This window comes from Spermophilus citellus, assembly GCF_964194105.1.
Source record: "Spermophilus citellus genome assembly, chromosome: 11".
NCBI classification, from domain to species: Eukaryota; Metazoa; Chordata; class Mammalia; order Rodentia; family Sciuridae; genus Spermophilus; species Spermophilus citellus.
Window position 1 is genome coordinate 78330928 of NC_138192.1, and position 19168 is coordinate 78350095.

Consider the following 19168-nt stretch of genomic DNA (forward strand, 5'->3'; position numbering starts at 1 on the left):
TATGCTCTGTGTAACACATTGGTTATAGCACCTATCATAATAGCATACATATTTTCATGTTCTTTTTAAGTAGGCCAAGCTCCTACTATCATCCTCCAAATATAACATGTAGTAGTATGCTAGTAGTATGCTTTAGCTATATTTTATCATTTAGTCTTTAGATTACTTCACACCAGGGGAAAATTAACTATTATTTTATGGTCCTCAGAACCTTCCTTTATTTCCATCAAAGGCAATCTGGTCAAAATTTAGTTATTAAGAAAAGACTGACAGATGGATAGATGTCCATTTTCTAACAAACACTTATAAAAGTAATTATAATATATGAAAAAATTTATTTTTGCAGAATCTATGTGAACTACTTTCCAGCCAAACTAAATGGTTTATTCTAAAAGTAAGTTTTTAAGAAAAATTTTTAATGATACTATAAAAGTGTTCAGATGCAACAATACTTCTGTCCCTTGCCTTATTTATTCATTAACTATTCAGACATTTACTGAGCATCATCTAGGGGCACTCAGACAATCTTAACTTTTCCCCACTTAGGAACTATCTTCCTTTTACTTTATCATTATAAGAATCCCTCCCAACTTTTGGGGAATAAGTATTGGTGGCACTTTTGACAAGACTGCTAAATAACAAAGCTCCTAGAGAATGAACATATCTGCAGTTTACTAACATTATTTTATTGCTTTTTATATTTTGTATAACAATTTTAAATGTATGTGTCTTATATTCTACACTAAAAGTATATTAAAGCAAGACTGATTTTATGTTCCAAAGAATGTCACAATGTGGTTTTTCCACTAAAGGAAATCATTAAATATTTGTGAATGAATTCATTTTAGTATAGGTTTCAGATTTTAAAACTGTAAAGTTGGTAAAATTAATAAGAATAACTTACAAATTTTTCTTCTAGGAATTTTATTCTATCTGTATTCTCTGCTTAGTTTTGACCACATATATTCAAATCAAAGATCAACTGGGGGGGCTGGGGTTGTGGCTCAGTGGTAGAGCACTTGCTTTAGCATGTATAAGGAGGCACTGGGTTCGATCCTCAGTACCACATACAAAAAGAAACAAATAAAATACAGTTGTTAAAAAAAAAAAAGTAACTGGGGCTAGGTATACAACTCAGGAACTGGGATTGTAGTTCGGTGGTAGCATTTGCCTACCATGCTCAAGGTCCTGAGTTCAATCCCCAGCACTTCAAAGAGAAAGAAAAGGGAGGGTGGAAGAGACACAGAAACTACCTATAAAGCAAATAACACTGTCTTCTTTACAAAACAAATATGAGAGCACTAAGCTTTATCCTAAGTGAAAAGGAGTGGTTGTAACAAATACTCAGGATCATATGAACTAACATTAAAAGAAGAAATCCAAGAAAGATGCATTTATAAACTCTCAGGGGATCCACAGATTGAATTTACCTAAATGTTGTTTATAAAGGGATTAGTGATCATACACTAACTTATATACACACACTTTCTGATGTGAAGGACAAAATATACTCATTTTGGCCCTTGATACAGGTGACTCTTAAAACATTTACTTTAAAAGAAAATTAAAATCAGCATGAAGAAGCAATCTGGTCAAAATGTGTGTTGTGCATGTACACATACATATTCTTTTTTCAACAAATACTTAAAAGTAACTATTACATACTGAAGTGTGTGTGTGTGTGTGTGTGTGTGTGTGTGTATTTGCACCATCTATGTGAACTGCTTCAAAACTAAAGGGAAGATAAGTTTTCTAGAAAAATTATAGTGATCTTACTAGCAATACCAACACTGAATTCATGTTAATTTTTTTTTCCAGGCAATTCAAAGCACAGCCCCAATGCAAAATGCTATAGAAATTCACAAAAATACAAGTATTTTGTTAAGCAACAGAAGCTTGAAATCTATTACTTAATAAACAATGAGAAAAGCAGTGAAAAAAAAGTGTGTGTGTGTGTGTTTTCTGTTGTTGTTGTTGTTAGATTCCTGATAGGTAACCATTTTTCTTAGAAAGTTAAAAAGGAAGGATAACCTGACAGCTGGGAGAAAGGTGAATCAGTTGTTTCCCATAATAAATTAATGTAAGCAACTAATGTAAACTCTGCTGAGAAATCTGTGTTTACAAGGCTCTACTACTCGCCAGAATTAACTTCATAAAAAAATCAGTCATTCTATATTTATATATTCACTCACATCTACAATATACTGATTATTATTCCTATTTAACATATTAAATAGACACAAATAAGTTTTCTAGTTATCAAGCCAATAGCTCATTTTACTACCTCTTTCACTAGTTGAAGAACTTGAAAAGCAAGAAGTTACTGATTAAAAGAAGCCTGCCTTAACTGAGACTTTAGAGTAAATATAAAGCCTGCCTATCTATCTATCTATCTATCTATCTATCTATCTATCTATCTATCTATCTATCCATCCTTTGTAAAACTGCTTATAATGTACATTTTACCAAAGAAGCTATTTTCAATGAGAATATCACCAAGGCAAATACATTAGAAATAAAACAAAAGAGTACCAATATTAAATCAATTTTCACTAAATTTTTTCTGTCTCTTACGGCATTCCTTAGAACATTGCTTTAATACAACTGAAATTAACAGGAGTCTCATTGTAGAATACCTAACAGTTAATTAGGCATAATAAAAAAAGATTTAACAGCAAGAATCATCAGGTGAACTCTTTGTACCAATTTCTAAAGTCTTTCTCTTAGGTAATATTAGTAACAAAATACATTTTAAATTGTAAAAAGTCATTTGAAATTTTCAACTTAACTAAGTCCATTAAGTGTGTTAAAGCTAAAATTAATATTGGTAATAATATTACTGCTTCCTGATAAGAAAAATGATTTGCACTACCAACACCAAATTGGTGCCTGTAAAATTAATTCTTATTCACAACCTTCTCTCTCTCTCTCTCTCTCTTTATACACACACACACACACACACACACACTGGAGATTGACCCCAGGGGTGCTCTACCACTGAACTACATCCCCAACCCTTTTTATTTTTAATTTTGAGACAGAGTCTCATTAAGTTGCTTAGGGCTTTGCCAATTGCTTATGCTAAACTTGAACTTGTGATCCTCCTGGACTCAGCCTCCAGATCTAAGCCACTGGGATTATATGAGTAAGCCACCAAGCATGAACTAATTTTGTTTTGAATGAGAGGCAGAATTTAGGAAATGCTCCAAAATGTTAATGAAAGTTCTCTTTGAATTTCTTCTTCTTCTTCTTCTTTTTTTTTTTTTTTTGCAGTACTGGGCACTGAACCCAGGGCCTTCTACATGCTAGGCAAGCACTCTACCACTGAGCTATATCCCTAGCCCTTGTTTCATTTTTTTTTAAGACAGTATCTCACTGAGTTGCCCATGCTGGCCTCAAACCTTTATCCTTCTGCCTTAGCCTCCTGAGTAGCTGGGATTACAGGCGTGCTCCAATACTTGTGGTTTTGCTTTGAATTATTTTGTCGTTTTAAACTTGTCGACATTTTCTGTGGTACTTTTATAATTAAAAGGAAATAATTTTTTTAATGTCAAGAAAAAATACACATATACAAGGAACAGTATTCAAGTAAGAATCTTTTGGTATCTTAGCATGCTATTTAGGGATGACTCATTATATATGTTACAAAAGAATATGCTTGGATTCAAACCTAGCACTAGTATTTACTAATTCTGTGACTCACAAAAGTTCAGCAATTTGTCTCAAGTTTAGTCCTTGTCTGTAAAACGAGGCTAACAATACTGACTTCACAGGGCTGTTACAAGGATTAAATGACATAGAACACATCAAGTTCTTAGTATCAGTGACTAGCTAAATAAAAAAATGCTATCATTATAAATGTTTTTATTACTAAGATGACTATTATATAAACCTTTAAGTCCTCCAATCCTTTTTGAAACAAGTTGGGCACAGATTAAAAAATACATATGATAAATATTTGGAAGCCCTATTCTGTGGCTGGATAGGTAAATTTTATGTACATATGTATTTCACAGGTAGAGCTGTTTTTGTTGTTACTTTGTTCTCAGTTACATTTCATTTTGGAAAACTGTTAAATTCACAGAAAAGTAGAAAAGATAGCAAGAGATGTCTAAATGCTTCTTAACCAATTTTGGTTCCCCTAATGTTTTCTCATTACTAGGTATACTGTTCAAAACTATGAAACCAACATTAATACATTACTATTAACTAACTCAAGACTTCAGTAACTTTGTTTTAAGCTTATCTAACTAGACTCAGGCTCCCACTGATTTTTTGCTATGTATCCAAATTTAAAACCATTTCTGAAAACTATGACAAGGACTGCTAGCTGTCTCCCAACAAGTAGTCCTCCTTTTACTTCAATAAAAATAAAATGTTCAGCATTTCAGGTGAGCATTTAGTCACCCACAACAAAGACTACATTTTCTAGCTTCCTTTGCAGTTGAGTGGCCACTAATTAAATTCTGGTTAAAAGGAATGATTGAAAATTATGAATTTATTACTTCTAGCTAATGACTTGAAAATGATGGAGATGTAGGGTATGCTCTGCTTCCCTTTTTCCTTACTATTATTGTGGACTTGATGGCATGAGCAGGAATAGCTTCTTGGAGATACAAATGGAAGTTACATGTTGAGGATGACAGAGGTAGCCTACTGACCCTGGAATTCCTATTTCTGGACTATTACATAAGAGACAAATATATACATTATTAGGTTGCATCTGTGTGCTAACTTGTATCCTAAGTAATACAAAGGGCTAAAAATTTGCCATCTCTTAGGCTATTTCAAATATGTGTCAAAGCCTCAAAGTCTCGAAAGGTTATTTTGTTGGTTCAATGAAACAAATAGAAGTGTAGTTTTTAAGGTGACTATATTGAAGGACATATGTTTGTATGTCTTAAGTTCAGGTATGATTTCTTTTCTATATTCAAATCTTCCACACTTCTCTTCTCTTCACTCAGTTACTATGAGCAAACTATTCATAGTTTATCTAACAATAGTTCCTTCACTTCATAACTGGATCATATCTACTCTTACCTACTTAAGGACCCCATTCCTGCAGTGGTCCCCTAACTCTGCAGTAACAAATATGCTGTTACATTCCTACTTTTTTATTTTTAGTTGTAGTTGGACACAATACCTTTATTTTATTTACTTATTTTTATGTGGTACTGAGGATTGAACCCAAGGCCTCGCACATGCTAGGCAAGCGCTCTACCACTGAGCCACAAGCCTAGCCCACATTCCTACTTTAAAATACAAAAGAAACAAATGACGGGCTGGGGATGTGGCTCAAGCGGTAGCGCGCTCGCCTGGCATGCGTGCGGCCCGGGTTCGATCCTCAGCACCACATACCAACAAAGATGTTGTGTCCGCCGAGAACTAAAAAATAAATATTAAAAATTCTCTCTCTCTCTCTCTCTCTCCTCTCTCACTCTCTCTTTAAAAAAAAAAAAAACAAATGAAATTCATCTTCAATTCTACATCCTTCTCCAACTATATATCATACTTTCCCCTTTAGGTTACACTCCAAGAAAGAGCTCTTACAATGTCTCCATTCTCTCTCTCTCTCTCTCTCTCTCTCTCTCTCTCTCTCTCTCTCTCTCAGTTATACATGGGCACAATATCTTTATTTTGTTTATTTATTTTTATGTGGTGCTGAGGATCAAACCCAGGGTCCCACATGTGAGAGGTAAGTGCTCTACCGCTGAGCCACAACCCTAGTCCCTCCATTCTCTTTTTTTCCCCCATTCTCTAAATACTCTGATCAACACAGGTGTTCCTGCTGCTTCACTGAAGCTACTCTCACCAAGGTCTCTAATTATCTTCACTTTTTTAAATTTTATTTTACCTTTTTGCAATGCTGGGGATCAAAGTTAGGACTTTGCACACATTAGGCAAATGTTCTACCATTAAGCTACAAGTGTAGCCCTAAGAATTTCTAAATCAAATAAATACTAAATTCTCATCTGATGCTATATGGCTATATCCCTCCCATCACCAACAACTTAAAAACATTTCTTACTTGACTTCCAGGACTCAACTTTCCTCACTGGCTATTGTGTCTTAGTTATATTCTCCTCCTATTTTGACTTTTAAACACTCGAGTGCCCAAATGCTTTGTTTTCAAAATGCTTTGTTTTTGTATTCTCTATACCATTTTAAGATATAAACTAAATAAATATGAGAGTTATAAGACAAAATTTAAGTTTTATAAACCTTGACAATGTAAGAATAGTACAATAATTATCAGATATCAGGAGATGGAAAAGGGAAGTGGAGAGTCAAATATCAACTTGTTAATGTTTTTCATATGCCATAAATTTAATGTTAGAGGTCTTTCAGGAAATAAAAACTCTTATGATGCATATATACACATATATTCTAACATCTGGCATCAGTTTCTTTTTCTTCTGTTTAAATGAATTTAAACACAATGCTTTTTATAAACAAAGGCATGTATATTAGTAAGAAGTCTGTTATGTTTAGATGTGAGGTGTTCCCCAAAAACTCATGTGCAAGACAATGCAAGAAGGCTTAAAGAAATGATCAAGTCATGAGAGCCTTAATTCAATCAGTGAATTAATGCCCCCATGGGATTAACTCAGTGGTAAATGAAGACGGGTGAAGCTGAAGGAGGTGGGTCTTTGGGGACAGGCCTTTGGGGTATATATTTTGTAGTATTTGTCAAAGAGTCTCTGCTTTCTGATCATCATGTAAGCTGCTTCTCTCCACCACACTCTTCCAACCAAGATGTTCAGCCTCACCTTGAGCCCTGAGAAATGGAGCCAGCTGTCTATGGACTGAGAACTCTGAAACTGTAAGCCCCCAAATAAACTTTTCCTCCTCTAAAATTGTTCTTGACAGGGTTTTTAGTCACAGCCGAAAAAAAAGCTGACTAAAACAGAGTCAATCACAAGATAACAGAAACATTCCAACTATTTTAAGCAGAAGAGAATAAGGACAAAGAATTAGGTAAGGCTTGTCTGAGTCTGTATTTTCAAGAACAACTGCTAGAACATGACCAAACTGGCTAATGTCCAAAGATAGTCCTGGAAACATATTTCATTAGCTGTTGCTGTTTACCTGGTTCCCAAGTGGGCATTATTGGGAAAGGTAGAACTACTGAGAGTTGGGGCCTTATGGGAGGTTCTTAGGTCACTGGCGGAGTGCCCCTGAAAGAGACTTTGGGACGCTGGCCCCTTCCTTTTCTTCTTGGCACTCTGCTTGTGATAAGTGGTTGGTTCTGTTTCTTGCTCCTGCCATGATGTATGTCCTGCCTTGTCACAGGCCCAAAGTAACAGGACAGCAACCTCCAAAACTGTGAGCCAAAATGAATATTTTCTTCTTATGTTGATTATGTCAGGTATTTTGTTAAACTTTTTTAAGCTCTCTTAACTTTATAGGAAAATGCATATCAAATATAACTCCAAAACAGATGTCAAGTTAGTCTATTTCTATGTCCACCATTACTACTCAGTCAAAGCCACCTAGTCCATCTCTCATCTGAATTGCTGTTAGCCTCTAATCTCCCTAACTTTCACTCTTATCTCAGGAATAGTTTCTTACTGTTCTGTGCATAAACCCCAAATAGTATGCAAAATTCTACAGGATATTTCTTCTTTTTCCTACCATTCTGATTAACCTCTAACCCTGCCTCCCATTGACCATTATATGCTCTAATGCAAAAGAAATATATGCACATTTTCTTCATTTCTTTGTTCAAACACATTTCCTGACCAATCTATTTAAAACAGCATCAACTGTGTTAACTCCTGTCTTTATCCCACTCAATATCGATACCAGGTAATTGAAATCACAAGACACCACTAACATCTTCACCAGAATTACTAAACATTAAAAGACTAACGAAAACAATCTTTAAAAGGGAGAACTAAATTGAAGAACTTACCCTCTGACTGGAACACAAACTGCAAAGCTAGAAAATGTGGAACTGGCATAAAAGCTGAGACTGATGAACGAAACAAAAATATAAAAGCCCAGAAACAGCCTCATCTTATATAATCATTTGGTTTTCTATACAGGAATCAAAGCAATTTAATGGAGAAAGAAACATCTTTTCAACAAGTGATGACTGTCTGAGAAACTATATCAGGAAAAATAGATTAACTTCAGTCTATACCTCACACTGTATATGAAAATTAGTTCAAGATGAAATCAGAAGCCTAAGCTTAAAAAAAAAAGCTTTTAGAGGAAAGCAAGGACAAATATCTTTGTGACCTAAGGGTAGGCAGAAGTTTCTTAGGCAAGTTACAGAGTACACAAAACTTATGTAAAGTAAAAATTATATATCAGACTTCATTAAAATTAGAAGCATCTGTTCATCAAAAATTATTATGAAACCTAAGATGCAAATCACAGGCTTGAAGAGAATATTTGACAAATCACAGGTATCTAGAATATATAAAGAAATGCCACAACTCAGTAATTAAAAGACAACCTGTTTTAGAAACAAAAAATGATCTGAAATGATACCTCACAAAAAATAAGGTATACAAATGGCTGATAAATACATTTTGAAAAAGTGTTCATTTTTTCATTAGTTAAAGAAATGCAAATTAAAACTACAATGAGACACCAGTATATACACATGAAGATGACTAAAATTTTAAAGACCTGACAACATCAAATGTTGACAAGCACAGGGTATAATTAAATCTCTTATAAATTGTCAATGTAAATGTAAAGTGATATCCATTTTGGGAAGCAGTTTGGTAACTTTCTAAAAAGTCAAACATAAACCCATCACATAATCCCATCATCATACTTCTCGGTATCATCTAAGAGAAACAAAAGCACATATTCAGATAAAGACTTGTATACTAATATTCACACAAACTTTCTATCTGTGATAACTAAACACTGGAAATAAGTCAAATGTCTATCATAAACAAGTAAATTAATGAATTGTGGAAAGATGAAATATTATTTCTCAGTGCAAAGGAATTAATTATTGATCATATAACATAGAGGCTATAGTTTGGGTATGTCCTTAGGAATCCACATGTTAGAAACTTTAAAACCTAAAGTCATATTAATAGTATTTGGAAGTGGGGCCTTTGGGAGATAATTAAGATTAACAGGGTTATAAAGCTGGGCCCCTCATTATATAATTAATGACTTCATAAGACAGAGCAAGAGGAAGCTTGTTTAGTCCTGCTGAGATGCCCAAAACTGTCTATAGAGATTTTATAGATTACCCCATCAGGAAGGTTCTCACTGGTTTTGGCCTCTAGAACCATGAGCTAAATAAACTTTTTTTTTAATTACTTAGTATCCAGTCTGTGGGATATAGCTATAGCAAAAAAAAAAAAAAAAAAAAAAAGACTAATTCAGACTAGTTAAAATTGACTAGAAATCTTAAGTTATGTGGCATAAAAGAAGCTAGACAAATACACAAAATCTATGATCCCATTTATATAAAACTTAGAAAATGAATACATCTACAGTGACAGCAGGTACATTAGGGGTTGACGGGTGAGAGAAATTATAAATGGGCATGAGGAAAATTTTTGGAGTAAGGGTATGTTTGCTATCTTGTTTGTAGTGATGTTTTCTTGAGTCCATACATGTTAAAATTTACCACAATATGAGTTTTATACAATTTATCATACATGACTTCTATCTCAATTAAAATAGTGATTACAGAAAATGAGAACTAATGAAGTACTTTAATGCTTATGACTTAAAATCCATATTTAAGTATGCTGTAATTTCAGTATACATCAAATTTATTCTTTCCTAGTGTTTATATTTATTTGAAGAATAGGATAATTATAATAAATTAATGATTTAATAGCCTACTAAAAATCTGAAATAGTATTTCCTAAAACTGCTTCCACACATGTTCTATATTAAAGATATTAATTTAAGAACACAGATACATTAATGATAATATCAGAGGTAAATATCAGTTAATTTCATAAGAGTTCAACACATAAAACAATTTTTATATAAGACACGTGTTTGATTTCTAATTAGATAGTATACTAATGATTTTTGATGAATGTTGGTCAGATTTATAACTTTAAAAATCCTAGATTTTTACATTTCTATTACAAAATACTCCCAACCCCACACCCCCCGTTAGACTGTATTTTCTAAAACTCAGATATGTTATTGAAGAAAAAAAATGAAAAGAAGAAATTCTTTCCCAAAGTGTTCTGCGCTGTTTTTACCCTGACTCTTACAAAAAACACTGTAAGACAGGGCTTTTTAAATAACAATGTATTCTACCATCAATGTTCTACAAAATTATTTAAAGTAACTAATATCTATTACCTGGCCACATCCAGGGGCAGTGCATAGAAAGGGTTTGTCATCACTCATATTCCACAGGTCCTTGTATTGCCTATAATAATAGAACATAAGATGGTCACACATCTATAATATGTACATATTTTTAAATAAGGAATAGTTTAAAATATAAATCTCAAAATTTGACTTCTACTAAACTTAACTTTTTTCTATTTGTGAAATAAAACACTTTTACTGATATTTTAACTCTATTTTCCATTTCTTATGAATGTAGAGAAAAACATTGTAACATGAAGATGTTATACTATAGAAAAAAAGGTGAGGAACAATGGCTATCAGAATCTTTCCTGCTCAAGAGTGTAAAAGTACTCATGGTGAAATGAACGAAGTTCATTCATTCAAAAAAAAAAATTAAAATGAGCAACTACTATGAAGTCTTTTAAGGATCACACTGCATAGTAGTGGAACAGTGGAAGAATTTCTATCTTCAGGGTTAGGGATACAGTTCAGTGGTAGAATGTTTGCCTAGTTTCTATGAGGGCTCTGGGTTCAATACCCAGCACCATAAAAAAGGGAAAAAAAATGTCTTTCATCCTAAATTCTCGATGAATATTTATTTATTGGCAAAATGGGTCTATATAAATATCTCACCAAAACATCAGTTTGTCTAAAAAAAATCCTTAAATCCTACATCTCATTTGGGGGATTGAACCCAGGGGTGCTTAACCACTGAACTACATCCCTAACCCCTTTTTAAAATTTTGAGACAGGTCCTGACAATTTGCTAAGGCTGGCTTTGAACTTATGATCTTCCTGCCTAGGCCTCCTGAATTGCTGCAACCACGGGTATGTACCACCATGTCCAGCTGTTAAACCCATTCTTAAAATTATTTACTTTTCCTGTTTGCAAAGTGCTAGGGAATACTCTCAGAGCGGGTAAAGATATCCTAGGCTCAAGAGATCTCTCCTCCCAGTAAAGAAAATAAGATGGTAAGTCCACAGGAACTGGTTTCAAGACATCTTGCAGAAAACAAAATACACAGGTGCCTAAGACCCTCATATAAAATGGCATATTTGTATGTAACCTAAGCACATCCTCCTGTATACTTTAAATCCTTCTGAGATTACTCATAATACCTAATACAATGTAAGTACTATGTAAATAATATTTAGGGAATGATGACAAGAAAAGTTCTGTACATGTACAGACACAATTTTTTTTTCAAATACTTTGGTTCCTGGTTGGTTGAATAAGAGTGTAGAAGACTGTCTGTATTAATATAACAAAAATCTTTATTTCTAACTCTGATCTCTTTCTAAATCCGAATTTTCCAATTCTTTGTTAGTGGTAGATCTAGAATCAAAATCTAATCTTGATTCACAGTTCCAAGCCCCTGCCACAATTTCAAGCTCTTTCTTCCTAATGTATCAAAATTTTTGTCAAAGGTTTAATAGTCCTAATTTTAGGACATTCAGGATGGTTCTCAGTAGTTACTATTTAAAGTTGAACAAACAGAAAATCATCAACTTTTATATCCATCAGAAAATTGAGAGTAAAGTGCTGCCCTGAAAAGTGGAGTCAGAGAATAATCACTGATTACCAGGAACAGGAGCCTGCTGCAAGAGCCAGTACTGGTAAGAATACATAAGTTATAATGGACCAATTGCCAAAAACTGGGCTTAGACTAGCTTGAGAAGTAAAACTCCTGAAGCCCAGTCTTGAGTGGTGGTGGTGGCACAATTTCCTGAATTGTACCTACTGGAGCCCCATTAGAATATCAGGGTAAAGATTTGGAGGGGAAAAAAAAAAGTAGCAAGAGTAGGGGAAAACAACTATTTTGAAATATGCCTAGCGCACTTGGTTCTTTTAAACAAAGCACCATTCTCAGAGGAAACTTAACTGATCTGAGGACAGGAAATACTCAACTCTAGCCCCCAGCACTTTTAAATCACCTACTGAGAGTCACAGCCTATGGGTGCAGGTTCACTAAAGACTGTTGATAAGATCAACTGAGCAAATCAATGGAAGGATTTTAGAATGCTTTCACTCTTCTCATATTTTACTACCACCATCAAACAAGCTCTTGCACAACAGTGTAACACAGCTGCCAGCCACGCCAGTAATCCCAGAGGCTTGGTAGGCTGAGGCAGGAGGACTTCAAGTTCAAAGCCAGCCTCAGCAATTTAGCAAGGTGCCAAGCAACTCAGGGAGACCCTGTCTCTAAATAAAATACAAAATAGGGATGAACATATGGTTCAGTGGTTGAGTGCCCTGAGTTCAATCCCTGGTACCAAAAACAAAAACAAAGAAAAAAACCCTCACAACACTCACAACAAACAAAAAAACAACAGTGGGACACAGCTGAAAGATCTACAAAGCTCAGACCTTATTTTAGCAGGAGTCTCTAAGGAAACCAAAAGACAACAGGGGAAATAAAAGCAAGGATACCAGAAAATATTTTAGATTTGGACGCCTAGAGCCACAACAAATAATAAACACAGCCCAACTCATACCCAGATAAATACAAACCTTACCCAAAGGCTTATTAACCTCAATTCCTGTAAAACCAACCCTAAAACACACAACATAATTTAATAATTATGATTTATAAATCCTCAAAGTAGGGATATATAAATCCTCATGAAGTAGGGATGGTATAGTAACTCTTATTATTTTCCCCCAGTACTAAAAATACGTTCCCTTTAGTAATAAAAAGTTTACAGCTGCACAAAATCTTGAAGGACCAAACCGAGTACTGTATCAATAATTACAACTTCAAATAGTAAAAAATTCAATCAAAACAACTTCAACAGGGTAATACTGTTCATCTAATATACTGCCTTCTTCTGACAGTTGTATAACGGCAAATTCCTAACAAATTCTTAAAAATAAATCTAATGAAAAAATGACCTATACATCTAAAACAATCAAAAAAAATCCAAACTAAAAAAATATTTTCACAAGAAATTAAAGGCCTAAATAAATGGAGAATATAATATATTTACAGATGGAAGATTTGATGTTAGTTAGTTAATGACAATTCTACTCTAGTTAATCTATTAGAAATCAAGTATCTCAATCAAAATCTCAAGCTTATTGAGTGTGTGTAAACTGATCCTAAAATGTATAAGGAAACACAAAAGTCTGCAAGATAAGCAAGACAATCCTGAAGAACCGTAATCAAGCTAAAGTACTTACAATATCAGACATTATATTAAGATCCACTATAAAACTACAATGAGATACTGTGATATCAATCCAATGATAAACACAAAGCAATAAAAAAGAATGGAGTCCAGAAATAGACTCATATATAAGGTCACCTGATTTATACAGGTTTTTAATTTGTTCTAGAAATTTTAATAATAACAGTATTTGACTCAATTAATAATTGTGTAATATTCCCTTTACAACACCAGCTAATCAATCCTTTAGATCAATGTTCCCCAAAGCATTATAGAAAAAAGATCTGTATTCCACATAAATTTGGGAAATGCTGAAGTATGTGAGGTTCATCTTTAGAGTACTGTTCAGAGCCTTTAATGCTATGTCAACTAAGTACCCACAAGGAAAACTATGACCCTTAACTCCTATTTCACATCAAACCAAAAAAGTCACTAGCAGATCAATGATCCAAATGTGATAAGTAGAGCAAAAGATTCTGGAAAGAAAACCAGGAAACAATCTTCACGATTTTATAATACACAAAGTTTCCTTAACAGAATCAAAAAGGAAAAGACTTGATTAATGGATTTTACTCTACATGATATATTTTATTCTATTTTCATTGTACTTCAGCAAAATGCAATCAAAGACACACACACACACACACACACACACACACACACACACACGTTTATCTAACCAAACACTAAGAAATAAGACAAAAATTAAGTAGGTAAATTCATCTGGATACAGTATGCTCCGGGAAACCTTAGAGAAGCTTTGAGAGTTGAGAAGAACACATACTACAGAGAATATGAAAAAAATCAATAGAATGTTTTTCTAAAAATGAATGAACCTTACAGAACTTAAAGCAAAGAGAGAATAGCATAGTCAAAGAAAGTTTGGTATACAGCAAAATACCAATAAAGACAAGCAAATCATGCAACCCAATGTCTGAAACAGGTAAGAAAAGGGGGGAAAAAATCAGCATTTATTCTGCTATTTTTGCTTAAATTTGTATTTCAGATAACCAAATAGTTGACGAAAATAAATTTCCTCACAAAAAATTTATTTTAGTAAGTGCAGAAAGAATGAAATAATTAGAAAATCACTTTAACCCCAGTGAAATGAATCAGAGTAACTATCATCAATGTGTGATTTTTAAAACTATTAAGGTAAGTGAAACTTTATAATGGTTGGATTAGGCATATGACATGAATAAATCGTAAATCAACAACACTAAAATTGGATCAAATACACATTAAGTACCTCCTAATATGACCTAACAGGAAGCAATGATAAAGTATCTTTGAAGGGGTTGAAGGTGGTATCAAACCTGAAACTAATCAAGCCTTCATAGCTCCAACTACAAGGAAATACAGGAAAAACCAGGAAGCTATCAGCCAAAGTCAATACATGGGAAAATTTAGAGGACAAATTACCTGGTCTCTTCAACAAATGTATGTCATGGGGTAAAAAACAGAGTATGTCAAATTAAACAAATATTATGACAAGAAGTAATATATTATAAGAGGTAATAAAAATACATTCTTGGATCCTGATTCAAGCACAACAACTACAAAGAGAGATATTTTTGAGTCAAAGATTACTTTCTTTCTGACTTTAAAATTTCCACTTAAAGTGTTCAATTATTCCTTCAATTAACTTGCAGCATAGCACCTGTATTTCTTTTCTTTTCTTTTTTCTTTTTTTGGTTCTAGGGGTTTAACCCAGGAGTGCTTCACACTGAGCTACATGCCCAGCCCATTTCATTTTTAATTTTGAGACTGAGACTTGGCTAAAGTGCTTAGAGCCCAAGTTGCTGAGGTTGGTCTCTAATCTTTCTCCTTCTTCTCATTTAAAAAAAAAAAAAAAAAGTTTTATTGCTTTGCTAGTGAAAAAGAAACACTGGGGACTCCTGTCCTAGAGGCTGTGATTCTGTCCATCATGGGGAACAGGGTTTGTTTTTTTAAAGAGGTAATTCAAAGGCTACATTCCATATGCTCAGAGTTGGAGTTGTGATTTACTTGTTAATGTGGGAGACAGTCATTTCTGAGATATGAGATCTCTGGTACCATCCCCATTGTCTGGACTACTTTGTTCCTATGGTGTACTCAAGGACAGATAAATCTGCCTAAAATGGGGAAGAAAGGTAGTCCTGTTTTCCCTGAGTTTAGAGAGGAGCAGGGAGAGAGACAGAGAAAGAAACACATCCATTTTCAAAATAAGTTGCCAGTGGTAGAGCAGCAAGGGTTATATTCAAAGTAAAAAGTGGACCACTAATACATTTCCCCACTGTTAATTTCTAAATTTTATTGCTATAGAAAAAAAGGGTGAAGACCACTCCAAGTTGCTTCTTGCTGAAAGAGGGCAAAACTGGGGGAAGTAACCCAAGGTCCTTGTTCTCTATCAGGTAGGGCATGGACAGTTAGGGGTACTCAGCATCAGAGTAGTCCACAGGTCCACAGTGGCAGGTGGCAGGTATCTGGACAAGGCATACATAAGGCAAGGAGCATGCTAAGACAACAAAAAACAAGACATCAAAGCATTATCTTTTTTGTAAACAATTAGCAGAGAAAGCAATTCGTATTTAAGCTAATCTCTAAAAACCATGAAGACAGTAGCTCATAATCATATCAGTTTAAAAAAGAGTTTGTCAATGTGGGAGATAAGAAAGATTTGTAGGTCTATGAGATTGCAAAAGGGATTCACTTGATGCTTTGACTATATCCCTTGTCACTTTAAAACTTAACATTTTTCCCCCAATCTTCTTCTCCCCGACCTCCTCCCTGATCTTCTTTTCACTTTCACCTTATTTTCCCTAACCTTCTCTTCCCTGATTTTCTCCTTCCTGATCCCTCCTCCCTAATCATATTTTCTCTGAACCACCTCTTTCAAAAAACCCTGTTCTCCATGATGGGCAGAATCACAGCCTTTGGGACAGGAGTCCCCTGTGTTTCTCCTTTGCTAGCAAAGCAATAAGCCTCCCCCCACCCCTTTTTCTCAAGACTGTATCCTCATTATTGGATTGGCATTGGGGACAAGGATGGAGCTTTCAGCAACAAAATCAGGCTCAAATTAACTCAGGACAAACTGTGACTCTAGAGTCTTGTGTGATCATTATTATTAGGCACTCCTACACAAGAACTCTTCCTTTATGCCAGGTGAGCGCGTTATCACTTGAGCAACATCCTCAGCCCCCAAACTCTTCCTTTATGGCCTCCAGGTTTAGTTACTTTTCATAGGTCTGACACAAGTTAGCCTTAAGTTATGTTAAACAACAACAACATTGTTTTTCCTTTTAAATGTCCATGTAGCACTGTGCTTGCTATACTTTCCTGCCAGGTGTTTAAGACTAAGCTGGTCAGAACTAACCTTGTTCCTATCAACTCTTAACTGTCAGCTAAAAAGGAAACAATCAATAACGTGAAGAGAGACCCTAAAGAATGGGAGAAAATCTTTGCCACCTGCACCTCAGACAGAGCATTAATCTCAAGAATACATAAAGAATTCAAAAAGACTTAACACCAAAACAAACAAAAACAAATAAGCCAATCAATAATTTTCCTTTGTGAACAGACACTTCACAGAAGAAGAACTAGCCAACAAATATATGAAAAAATATTCAACATCTCTAACAATTAGAGAAATGCAAATTAAAACCACACTGAGATTTCATCCCACTCCAGTCAGAATGGCAATGATTAAGAATACAAATAACAATAAACGTTGGCGAGGATGTGGTGGAAAAAGGTATACTCATATATTGCTGGTGGAACTGCAAATTGGTGCAACCACTCTGGAAAGCAGTATGGAGATTCCTCAGAAAACTTGGAATGAATGGAACCACAATTTGACCTAGTAATTCCACTCCTCAGTTTATACCCAAAGGACTTAAAATCAGCATACTATAGTGACTTGGCCATATCAATGTTTATAGCAGCTGAATTCACAATTGCTCAGCTATGGAACCAACCTAGGTGCCCTTCAACAAATGGACAAAGAAAATGTGGTATATATACACATGGAATATTACTCAGTTATAAAAAAAATGAAATTATGGCATTTGTGTATAAATGGATGAAACTGAAGACTATCATGCTAAGTGAAATAATCCAATCCCAAAAACCAAAGGCCAAATGTTCTCTCTGATATGTGGATGCTAACTCACAATAAATGGGTGGGGGGAAAGAATAGCAGTTCAATGGTTTAGGCAAAGGGAAATAAAGGGAAGGGAGGGAAAATGGGGATAGGAAAGACAGTAGAATGAACCAGACATAACTTTCCTATATTTTTTTTTTTTTAGTTGTAGCTGGACACAATACCTTTATTTTATTTACTTATATGTGGTACTGAGGATTGAACCCAGGACCTCACACATGCCAGGTGAGTGCTCTATGGCTGAGCCACGACCCCAGCCCTCCTATACTCTTATGTGAATATGTGACCAATGTAATTCCATATCATGTACAACCACAAAAAAAAAGGGACGTTATACTCCTTGTATGTATGTCAAAATATATTGTACTGTCATGTATAATTTAAAAGGACAAATTAAAAAAAAAAAAAAGAGTCGCTGAGATTCTTTCACAGATCACTCATTAGGGATGTGTGCAAAACCTCTTGGCTCCTTTAGATTTCCTCTACCAGTATTGCCATCTGCCAGAATGGGTTAGAGTCTTGCTGACCATACGTGGCTTCCCTTGGAAGCATAAGGGACATATTCCTCTCCAACAACCCTCCTCTTGGAGAATGTATGAACATTGGTTGGCTTCCTATTCTATAGGGTACTCTCCATCTCCCTGATCAGAAGATTGGGTGACTCACTAAAGTTGCATGGCCCAGAGTAGGGTCCTGCTGTTCTACGGGTCCTGCCTGACCTTAGAGAGCAAGGGCAAAAATGTTGGCTGATTTTTCCTTGGCCCTTTTACTTCCTTGACTTTGATCTCCAAGTTTTTGGTTTTAAACACCCAACAGGTCTGTTTCACTAGTCTTAAAGTAGGAGTAACAAGTTACAATTTCAATATCTATAATTTTACAGTTGCCCCTTTCATTTAATTGGTATTAATGTTAGTACTGGAAGTCAGCATTGTATACTATCTGTCCTACAGATAATGGTTTATTATCTCAGACTTAAGTTGTTTTATTAGAAGTAGTACCTCTGCAAAACACTAACAGGCGATAGTTCTAAACTTTGGAAGGAAAATACAAAATGAAATTAACAGAGCAAAAACATATTCAGTTTGAGTAACAGCTATGAACCAAGAAAAATATTTTTATAATCTTAAGTCTTTACTTAGTTATGTATTACATCGCCTATTTGAGGACATAGCAATCTTTACAACAAAAATCCATCTTTTGAACACAACTTTAAGTGAGCTCAAGTCAAGCCCATTTTGGAGCCATTCTATCATGGAGTGAGCTGGGAGGCAGAGCCTTATCTCAGGGAAGGCAGGATCTTGACAAATAACACAATACAACATTACATCTGAAACATGAATCAAACAAAGGCTAAGAGAACTTGTAACTTAAATTTTGTGAAAAAAGTAGCAAATGCTTCTATTTTACAATGTCGCCTTTAAACAGATCAGGCTCTCCTTATTACTTTCCAAAAATATATTTACATTCTTATTTCAGTGTGAAGAGTAACAGAGTATATATATAACTTATTGACAACAGGTTATTTTATCCAGGCTATGAAACATCAAATGACATAAATAC

At 34.6% G+C, this 19168-nt stretch overlaps 1 protein-coding gene and 1 long non-coding RNA gene across 4 annotated transcripts in view; one reads left to right on the top strand and one right to left on the bottom strand.

Annotated features, from left to right (window-relative positions):
* LOC308631251 overlaps positions 1-19168 on the top strand; it is a 930091-nt gene that overhangs the window by 570069 nt on the left and 340854 nt on the right. The gene's annotated exons all lie outside the window — the stretch shown is intronic.
* Positions 1-19168, bottom strand: part of ATF2 (activating transcription factor 2) — a 110824-nt gene that overhangs the window by 59485 nt on the left and 32171 nt on the right. For all 3 annotated transcript variants that reach the window (XM_081260666.1, XM_081260664.1, XM_081260665.1), the window contains one exon: positions 10306-10375. In XM_081260666.1, coding sequence (XP_081116792.1) covers positions 10306-10330 — 25 coding nt within the window. In that variant the 5' untranslated portion in view covers positions 10331-10375. The remainder of the gene's footprint in view (positions 1-10305; positions 10376-19168) is intronic.